The sequence below is a fragment of the Nuphar pumila genome, chromosome 1 (genome assembly GCF_984573655.1).
Source record: "Nuphar pumila chromosome 1, dmNupPumi1.hap1.1, whole genome shotgun sequence".
Taxonomy (NCBI): domain Eukaryota; kingdom Viridiplantae; phylum Streptophyta; class Magnoliopsida; order Nymphaeales; family Nymphaeaceae; genus Nuphar; species Nuphar pumila.
Window position 1 is genome coordinate 23,370,586 of NC_143249.1, and position 10,598 is coordinate 23,381,183.

Genomic DNA, 10,598 nt, shown 5'->3' on the forward strand with positions numbered 1-10,598 from the left:
AATTGGAACATTGTACCAATATTCATGGATTTTCACATAGAACCTTCAGGTGAATATGAAATGGCTGTTCTCTTCAAACTACTAGCCAGGTATCCATTTTGATGATATCATGATCTTTAAGGCAATTTGGAGAGGCCACAAGAAATTATCAACCTGAATGTAGCAGTGATGCTAAAAGAATCAGTGACAAAAAGGTTGGGCTTTTAGAAAATTGACCAATTCGGTCATACATTTATCTAGCTTGAGAACTGAACCAACTTGCCTCCACATCTGATGCAGTTATGGAACTGAGTATCACTGGGATTATTAGTTCATTTACTTAGAAATTTGACCGATTTCCGTCATTCAAGGAAACAAGTCACCCTGTACCTCCTCCCAGCCCTAGAATTTAGTCCACAGTCAAGCTCTGCTTCATAATTCCATGATGGAATTAAAGCTTCAACTACTGCTGTAATTCTGCTACAACCATACTCATCCACCAACACCATCATCATCACTTGGGACATCCCATCTAATACTTCATATATGACCTTTGTCTTTGGATGTGAAGCATCACCTTGAACAAACCAATGCACTCTATTGGATAACCAACCGTAACCTGGCTCTTTTACTAATCCTAATTCTCTCATTCTTGATCTCATCTTGGAAACACAATCCCATCTGCTTACAGATGCATATATTCTAGCTAACACTACATAGTTGCTTGAATTTCTTGCTTCCAACTCAAAAAGTGCGTTTGCAGCAATTTCTCCAATCTCTACATTATTATATGTTCTACAAGAACTCAACAAGGCTTCCCCATACGGTTGCAGTTGGGGCCAAAGGCATAACCTGGATGAATGTTAAACCTTCATCAAGTAGCTCATGCCGACCTAAGAGGTCCATCATACAAGCATAATGCTCCACACACGGATCCACCCCATAGTCATGGCTCATGATATTGAAAATTCTTCGACCCTAATCCAACAGGCCTGCATGACTGCAACAAGTAAGAACAGCAGTGAAGGTTCTATAATTGGGTGCAATACCACAAGCAACCATCTCATCAAATAACAAGGTTTCTTTCCCTTTCCCTTTCCCTTTCCCTTTCCCATGAATCCCATAGCACGAAATCAATGATGTCCAAGTGACCACATTCCTCCAGGGCATCTCAACAAAAACTTGGTGTGCCTCATGCAAGCACCCACATTTTGCATACATATCGATCAAGGCATTACCAACTACAATGTTTGGAAAGAACACAAGCTTCAGAGCACTTCCATGGACTCCTTTACCAACTCTCAGTTCTCCTTCTTGCCCACACGAGGCCAGTATGCTTGGAACAGTCATCACATCCATTCTCACCCCCATCTCTCTGCATTTCACAAAACATCCTCAAAGCTTCATTCCCATACCCAGCTCTCTCAAACCCAGAAATAACTACGTTCCAAGCAACATCCCTGTGAGACATTTCAACAAACACTTGTCGAGCGTCAAATAAACTTTCACATCTTGCATCCACAAGCCCACTACCGACGGCTACATTGTCGTGATATCCAGATACAATCACACAATCATGAAGCTTCCTGCCCGCCAACAAATCATTCATTCCAGATCACGCCTTGAGAATGCATGGGATTTTGTAGTGATCTGGGTGAAAACCCATCTTCCGAAACTCATTAAAGATGCATATAGAGCTTCACTCCACAGTGAATTCTGCGCGTAAGAATCAATCATGATGTTCCACGAATGCAGATTTCTGCGGGACATATCGTCGAACACTTTGCGCGCCTCTCCTAAACACTGGCATCTTGAGTACATCAGCAAAAGATCCGTCGATAAAACCACGTCCGGAAGAAGCCCACCAACCAGAATCTGCACGTGAGCGACCTTCCCTCTCACCAACGATTCGTGAGAGCCGCAACTTCTGAGAATGGAAAACAGCGTGGCTGGTGATAGAAGATTTCTTCGAGGCATTTCGTCGAACATTTTGCATTGTTACCGGCGATGGGTCAAGGGTTGGAAGAAATCAAAACCCATTTTGTGTAGAGGATCCTACGCAGAGCATCAGCGTGCTTGGTTCAACAAGAGTCGTCCATCTCAAAGATGGACAGTACTTGATGCCCATGTTAAGGGTCGTTCATCTATGAGGGAAAACATGGTAGAGGGCTAGTGCAGATGGCAGGTGCTTTTATTTTAACTAGTGGGCTCCGTAAGGGTTCGAGTGTCAGTAAACCCACTCGGGTTTACCTAATTACCTCGCAGGAGGGAAGCAGATCAGGTCATGCTAAACATGAGCTTTTTGCCCATGCAAACATCGTGGCCGTCTGTTTTGCATTTTGGATGAATGCTACGTAGCGTACAACTGTTCCTTCAACTTTTTAACTTTTCCGTCAACGGTTAAGTTTTGAATGTAAATCTCTGTGATGTCATTTTGGGTTGTACTCTCTCTCTCTCTAATCTCTGTGATGTCATTTTGGGTTGTAGAGGGTCTCTCTCTCTCTCTCTCTCTCTCTCTCTCTCTCTCTCTCTCTCTCTCCATTAACGACACTCTCAACGCCATTACCCTCTACAAATCGACTCCTAATAATTTTCTCTTGCAACATGAATTTACAGCAGGATGATGCAAGAATCTACAACCAACCCCTAATCTCTCTCTCTCTCTATGCAAGGGTTCTTGACGATTAAGATGATACGGAGCAGAAGCTAACTAGAAGGTTTAAAAAAAAGGCTGAATCAATGGTGTTGGTGGTGGCTTCTTCTTTCCACAAAAAAACTTTTGATGGGTCGCTCTCTCCTTTTATTTTAATATTGTGGCTTTACTAGGATGCCGAGTTTGGTTTTTTAAATTTTTTATTGGCTTTTAGTTTTTTTGCAAGCCCTGTTTCTTTTGTGAAGAATCCTTCCTTTACAATGTCATTATCATTAGTCTATTTTTTTATTTTTTGGTTTGTGGAAAAACTTTATGAATTCATTAATTTTTTGGTATGTAGAAAAATTTGCTGAATTCATTAATTTTCTAGTATGTGAAAAAATTGTCGAACATCCATGTTACTCTACCTTCATTGATACAAGAGGTTGTTGTGTATGTGTTGTATTTTTAAACAATGGTTGAATTTTGTGGATTTTCTTGATTTTTAACCTTTTTGCAAGCTCTATATACCTTTAATATTGTTGTTTGTAAAAAATCTTATTTTTATCATGTCATTAACATTAGATGCTAATGATATTTAAAAAAATCTATTTATTATTTTTTTGATTTGTAGAAAAATTGTTGAATTCATTAATTTTCTAGTCTGTGGCAAAATTCGCTAAACATTGATGAAACTTTGAGTTTATTAATGGAGCAAGTTGCTGCTTATGTGATGAATTTGCAAACAATGGTTCGATCATGATGGAGCAAGTTGATTTTGTTGTGGATTTAATGTCATTGTCATCAAATGCTAATTTTTTAGTACCATGATATTTGAAAATATGTTTTACTAATTTTTCTAGATTGTGGCAAAAATTATTGAATTATTAAGATTTGAACTAGCACATTTCTATTTAAGTTTCAACTATGACAAAGCTCTCTTTTTTGGTGATACTTATAAGTTTTTAGTTGGCTGCTAAAATAACCCATCACAACAATTTCTTTGAAAAATCATCATCATCAAGAACATTATAAAAAAATCTTAGGCTTGCCCTAGGTGATGGTTCCTTCGTTGCTTGAGTAACCTAATCATTAGCATAGGCGACAAAACTGTGAACTGAATTAATTGAAAACACCAAAAAAGTTGAATTATGAAAATAAATTTTGATTATTTAAAAATAATCTAAAATTTAGCAAATGTCATATGACCAACCAGTTTATGAGTTCCATGGTAATGCAACGAACTTAAATAGAATATATTTTTTGAATATGTTTATTCTCTAATTGATTTTTTTTTTATTTGCAGATAAATGAAGATGGTGTTATCCCTTATTTGTTGATGGGATTCTTGATTTGTGGCATGTGATTTGGAGTAGCTTTTATGTTCTTTTGGGATGACTTGGAATGTTGTTGGTGTTTGATTTCTTACAATCGGATTTGAGGAGCGCTTCTCTACTTGTGTAGGCTATATATTGCTACTAGTTGAATTTGTATAACTTTCTCATGTTAAAAGAATTCTATCTTTAATGTATATTTTTATTATAAAAGTGTAATACGATAAATATTTTTAGTATAAACATGGTCTTAAATTTTTTTTTTTTGGAAGCATCAAGGTCTTAAATTTCTAGCTGATTCCACTATTGTTTCTTACTTACTTCCCTTTATGCTTAAATATTTCACTACTGCGTGCATGTGAGCATTTGTTGGGAATTCTGCCTCTCGCATCACGCTTTATGCATCAAGAAACTTTCCAAAACCTACCTCTAAGTGGCTTTTACTCATGGATATTCGGATGCAATTATCCTTAGTATCATTGCGTGCATTGCATGTATTATATATTGAGTTATTCTTGTAAAAGAGAAGAAAAAAGCCATGAAAGCAGCTTTAACTAGAAACATCATTCACACCATTGTTCATGTGAATGCTAGTGCCTCATGTCCAATATTTGAATAGAATTTCACCGTACTCGACACTTTATGTTTTTGCTAACTTGAAAATTTTAGCCCTTGTGAAAAGCCTAGTTGAAGTTCATACCCGGATCAGCTCAATGGGTTCAATTTACTTCTATCTGGATGAGATGGGTTTAGAACTTGGACCATCTTTGTTTGTTTGTTTTTTGACTTTCAAGTTATGGATTCTTAGAGTACCATAACCTGACTTACTTTGGGACTAACTTAAATTGGTTAAGTCAAGCTTTCATCATGCCATGTACCAATTATATAAAATTAGAGGCATAATATGAAATTAGAAGAAAGGTGAATAATATTTGGGAGAGGATACTAGAGAGACTTTCCAAGTACCATGCCAACAAATTTAAAAGCATTTTCCAAACTCTTTTGTGGGTAAGATATAATTTTTCATTTTGATACAAGAAATTGGTAATCTTGACACTAAATACCCAACCTACCTATGTGGGGAACCAATCTAGATGTGATCCATTTTATTAAATAACCAGATGCTTGGGCATCAAAGTATAATTTGATGAACCTCCTTCACTGCATATGTTTGCAAACCGTGGTTGGTAATTGAAATCCTCCTTGACTTAATGTCCCCCACCACCATAGTTTCCATACCCTCCTCTTAACCCCATCATTGAGCTTTGTCAATGTTATTAACTAAACCATCATTGTTTAAGAATACATCTCATGCACACCAACCTCTCCCATCAATGAACTTTAACATCAATGTTCAACAAATTTTGCCACATACCAGAAAATTAGTGAGTTCAACAAATTTTACCACAAAATTAATCAATTCAGAAAGTTTTTTGACAAACCAAAAAATTAAAAAAATTAGACTAATAATAATGTCAATGTAAAAAGGAAGATTTTTCACAAACGAAACAAGACTTGCAAAAAGCTAAAACCCAATAAATTTTTTTACAAAATCAAACTCGGCATCTCAGTTAACCCATAATATTAAAATAAAAGGAGAACATATATGCAATAATCCTTTGGAGGAAGAAGTTAGTGCTTTTTGAGGTTCCACCAACACGTCTTTCAATATATTCACTGGAAAATTACCAGAATTTTATTTTGTAAACAAATAAGGTTAGATGGAGAGGAAAGAAGGGAGTGAAACACAAAAAATAATAAACAGGTTAGAGTTGCAAAAAAAATGAGGCGAGAGAGAGAAAGAGAGAGAGAGAGAGAGAGAGCATTCACCATTCAACATTACCAAAATACATCCAACAGAATATTGGATGGGAGGAGAGAGAGAGAGAGAGAGAGAGAGAGAGACCAATAAGAGGTTTCCTTGTGGGAAGAAGAAGCCACCACCAACACCATTGATGTAGCGCTTTTTTTTCATCTTATAGTTACCTTCTGCTCCAGATCATCCTACCCGTCAGAAAGGTTAGGGGTTGGGTATAGATTCCTGCATCATCTTGTTGTAAATTGATGCTGAAAAAGTATTAGGGGTCGGTTTGCAGAGGGTAATAGCGTTGAGAGTGAGAGGTTCCTATTGTTAATGGAGAGAGAGAGAGACCCTCTTCAACCCACAATGGCATCGCAAAGAGATGCCCGAAAGGGCAGGCGCCTTTTCGGGGTCGTACAAGTTGTTTTTTATTTTTTTTTACATTCAAAATTTAACCATTGACGGAAAAGTTAAAAAGTTAAACGAAAAAGTTATATGCTACGTGGCATTCATCCAAAATACAAAACAGACGGCCATGATGTTAGCATAACCAAAAAGTTCATGTTCAGCATGACCTGATCTACTTCCTGCCCGCAGGGGGTGGGGCCATTAAGTGACCAGTTCTTTGCATGGTTTCTCGTCATCATATATATATATATATATATATATATATATATATATATATATATATATATATATATATATATATAGAGAGAGAGAGAGAGAGAGAGAGAGAGTAATGGGTCAGTCCTAAACTCATTTTGTGCTAAACTGGGTGCTAAATGGGTTTTGTAGGCTTTTTTATTTTATTTTGAAATTCTGAGATGTGATATATTTTCTTGATTTTATAGGGATCAAATTCCAACACATAAGTGGGTTTTTATAAAGTTTAAAAACTCAACGGTCTAAAATCTTTGTAAATTTTTGAGGCTCCAAACATTATTTTTTCATAAAAAAAAAACACATGATCCAAGCATGGATTCTTAGTAAATCGATCGTGCCCAAGACATTTCGCGTAAAAAGCACCAGAAAAGCTCAAAAACCCATTTAACAACATAGTGGGATGGGGCCTAGGCCACTAGGTAGGGAGTCTAGGTTCAAATCTAGGCATTATCCCTTGCGCAAGCCAAAGAGTAGCCGACAGTGATCATAAGTACAGCAGGCAGTCTCTAATCATGGCGGTTTCTCCAGCTATATATATATATATATATATATATATATATATATATATATATATATATATATATATATATATATATATATATATATATATATATATATATATATATATAGCTGGGATTAGGGATGGCAGTGGACCGGGGCGGGGGACAAGGTCTCCACCCCGCCATGTCTCAAAAATTTAACCTTCATCTCCGGTCCATCCCCGTGGCGGGGGAGACTTTGGACCTCCACCCCCGCCCCGTCTCAATATATGAATCCCCATCCCCGTCCCCACCCCCACCTCATCCCCGCCTCACCATCGCCACATCAAAAAACTCAGGGTAATTAGCACAAGCAATAAAGCATCTCTCATATAACTTTACGACCAGCACACATGAACAAAAAAAATGAAAAATGAATAAAGACGTGCAAGTTTAATAGCCACTTCTTCTCTTCTTTGAGTATTAAGGCCTGTAACAAATTCAATCGCACAAATCCCAGAAATATCAGGCTTTTGAATGATCAACAATCTAAAATCTTTGCAAAAAATCATAATCTAAGAAAGCATTTTCATCCCAAAGAAAAAATCGCGCTTTTAAACAAATAGAAAAAATCAAAAATTGAAACCGAATTAGAAAGAAAATCGAAATTAACAACTCCAATAACAAAAAACAAAATACAAAAGAAGCGTAATTAAAGAACAGGGATGGAAGCCATACCCAGATAAAGCTCACCAAAAGATTTGCTTTCAATCTTCGGGCCGAGCTGAAACCTGCTACCGATCACATGCTCCATATCTCAATTGGAAACAAAACCTTAATTCAAATAGCTCGAAACACCTAAACCCTCTTTTCCACCACGCGTTCTCCCTTCGAGCTCCAACCAGAAAACCCTAAATTTTCACCACCAACAACAAGGAACCCTAATTCCACAAGACTCATCAAATTCCGCCCATCGATGATCACCGACGATACCAAACGCCTAGAAAGAAACTTGAATCACGATTCTTCAAGACACCAAAAGCCTTAAAGCAACCATCACCGACATGCCCAAAACCTTAACTTTCTTTTCCACCGAACGACTGAAACCCTAATTTCACAGACGATGAAGAATCTGAACCACAAAACACCATAAGAATCGGAGCCCCAGAATCACGATCAGACGCCAAAACCACGAACGATCATCGAAACACAACGGTTTAAGGGATATCGGGGGAGAAATCTAGCAACAGAAGGCAATCCAAAGTTAAACCGCATAACAAAGCATGCGATCTTGCATTTTGATTTTTTGTGACGATAGAATAAAGAAATATAGGGTTAGGGTTAATAAGAAAAGGGTATTAATGAATGTGGTTATTTTGTAATTTTATTTTTTTATTTAAGATATTTTAGTAATATCATTAAGTGGGCGGGGCGGGGCGGGGAAAAGTGTCAGTCCATCCCCGCACGGGGATGAATTTTAACCTTCATCCCCGCCTCCATTCCCGTTTCATGCCCTCCATCCCCGGTCCAAACGGGGCGAGGCGGGGCGGGGCCCCGCTTTTCCCAGTTCCACTGCCATCCCTAGCTGGGATATGTAAACCCAGTTCTTATCAGCAGCAATCAAGATGGGCATGAACCCAGCCAGCCCTAATGCAGGGTACCATTGGTAAAACCCTTAATGCACACTGCACCCTCTGGTAATACTCTCACTCTCAGCTTCAGCTTTGCGGCAAGAAACGTGCCTTGTGGTATCAAACTCTCAACGCCCTTCAACTTGGATGTTCTTAAGCCAACCCACCTAGCCAGGGATGATCAGTTGATCACCTTTCATCGTTGCTTGGGCCCCACAACTGACAAGTTGTATCCCAAAGATAGAAGGTGATGACGTACAGCAGCGCACTAAAGTGTGCAATCACATTGCACCTGATCTTCCCTCCCTAGCTAGGTGTATCCAGCTCTTAGAGATAAGCAAATTTAAAATGCCCTTTCTATGAGAGAGAGATGTTTTGCCTAGATGATACAACAGGAGACCTCAAGTCAAGGATGTTACCAACTAGAGGCCTGTCAATGTGTGGTTGGTAATAGGATTCTTCCTTAACCCGGACCAAAAAACACACTTAAGAATGGTGCTGGTAAACTAGCCAAACGAGCCCAGCTCAAAACATTCAAACTTGGCTCATTCAAGCCAGGCCGAGTTTGAGCTCATAACGGGTCTGAGCTAAACAAATCAAGTTCCAGCCAGCTTGTTTACAAAAAAAGTACATTGTTTTAGAGCTTGAAGAAGCAGGATAACAAAAAAAAAATGCATCATTTCAGAGATAAAAGTAATAAGATTTTACCACTATACCAAACCAAATAGTTTGATCATATATTTTATGATATATATGATGTAAAATATATCTTAAATTACTTAACAAGCTGTTCATGTTCAGCTTGCTGAGCCTATGTTACGAGTTTGAACTAGTTGTTTTATGAGTTGAACATGAGCTGAGCCATGAGCAGCTCCCCTTGTTTCCAGCCCTACCTGGACAATAAATTGATAATATTCTTTCTCCTCAAAAAAATATATATCCTTTTCTCATAAGAAGATGTTTTACCTACAGGATAACCTTAATGAATGATGCTTAGGAGTGGATAATAAATTAATAATAACTTTTCAGAGAGAGAGAGAGAGAGTTATATATATGTTTTAATACTTAGGAATGCATAATAAATTAATAATGCCATTTTCTATGAGAGAGAGAGATGATAACAATGAATGGACTATTTGAGTTTACATTTTCAATATTCATGTGCATATTTTATCTACTATTTAAATTAGGCTCATATGAGAGGATTGAAGAGGGATGCGTATCTTATGCCTAATAAAATAGCTACATCTAAAAAGTTTTAAAAAAAAAGATGGGGCTGAAGAAAGGTTATTTAGGAACCACTTAGGTGGGATATACACCTTTATGAGTGTGAGCAGCAACTTTTTGTACACACTAACGTTGAGCATAAAACTAATAATTTTAAATTTTGCAACATGCCCCTTTAAATTCTTATATCGCTTTAAAAGAGATGGAAATAAATAAAAATCGTTATGACTATCCCTACTACTTTTCTGTTGTACGGAAAAGCAAAACTGGTTGATTTATAACCAGTTCCGACCTGGATCCAAATTTTTAATATTAGACCTGACCTGTATGTTTTAGTCTTTTAGAACTGATTCACATTAATCTAACAAATATTGGCCAGTCCTAATGTTATTTGGTTCAAGAATATACCTCTTTGGAACCAAGGTTTTTGGCAAAATACTTTTTTCTTTTGCTTAGTTTTTTGACAAAGCATTTTAAAGGAAAAGACTTGTTTTATGAAAAAATGTTTAGTCTCATATTTCATCATCTTTGAAAAACTCCATGTGTTTATAATGATGAGAGTTGCCTTAAAGGGCAAGGCTCTCAAGGTACATTAAATTTTGGGCTTGTCAAATAAACTTTAAATATAAATATTGATTGGTTTTGGTTTTGGTTTTGGTTTTGATCTTAATTTTGGCCTTGCCTTTGGCTTTAGATTTGGTCTTTGACCTATCTTTTTTGTTTATTTTGCAAAATTCATTTGTGACTTGCAAATTTTCTTTATGACTTGCGAATTTCCTTTGTGACTTGCAAACTTCTTTTATAACTTGTAAACTTCTTTTGACTTGCAAAATTCCTTTATGACATGTAAAT

At 37.1% G+C, this 10,598-nt stretch overlaps 1 protein-coding gene across 1 annotated transcript; it reads right to left on the reverse strand.

The window, feature by feature from the left end:
- Positions 1–341: 341 nt before the first annotated feature.
- On the reverse strand, positions 342–1,350 carry LOC149848345 (putative pentatricopeptide repeat-containing protein At3g49142). Its single transcript, XM_090004109.1, has 2 exons — positions 1,029–1,350; positions 342–757 (listed from the first exon to the last, which is right to left on the reverse strand). Exons 1-2 carry the CDS (start codon positions 1,348–1,350, stop codon positions 342–344), a joined length of 738 nt encoding a protein of 245 aa, XP_089860235.1.
- Positions 1,351–10,598: the final 9,248 nt, after the last annotated feature.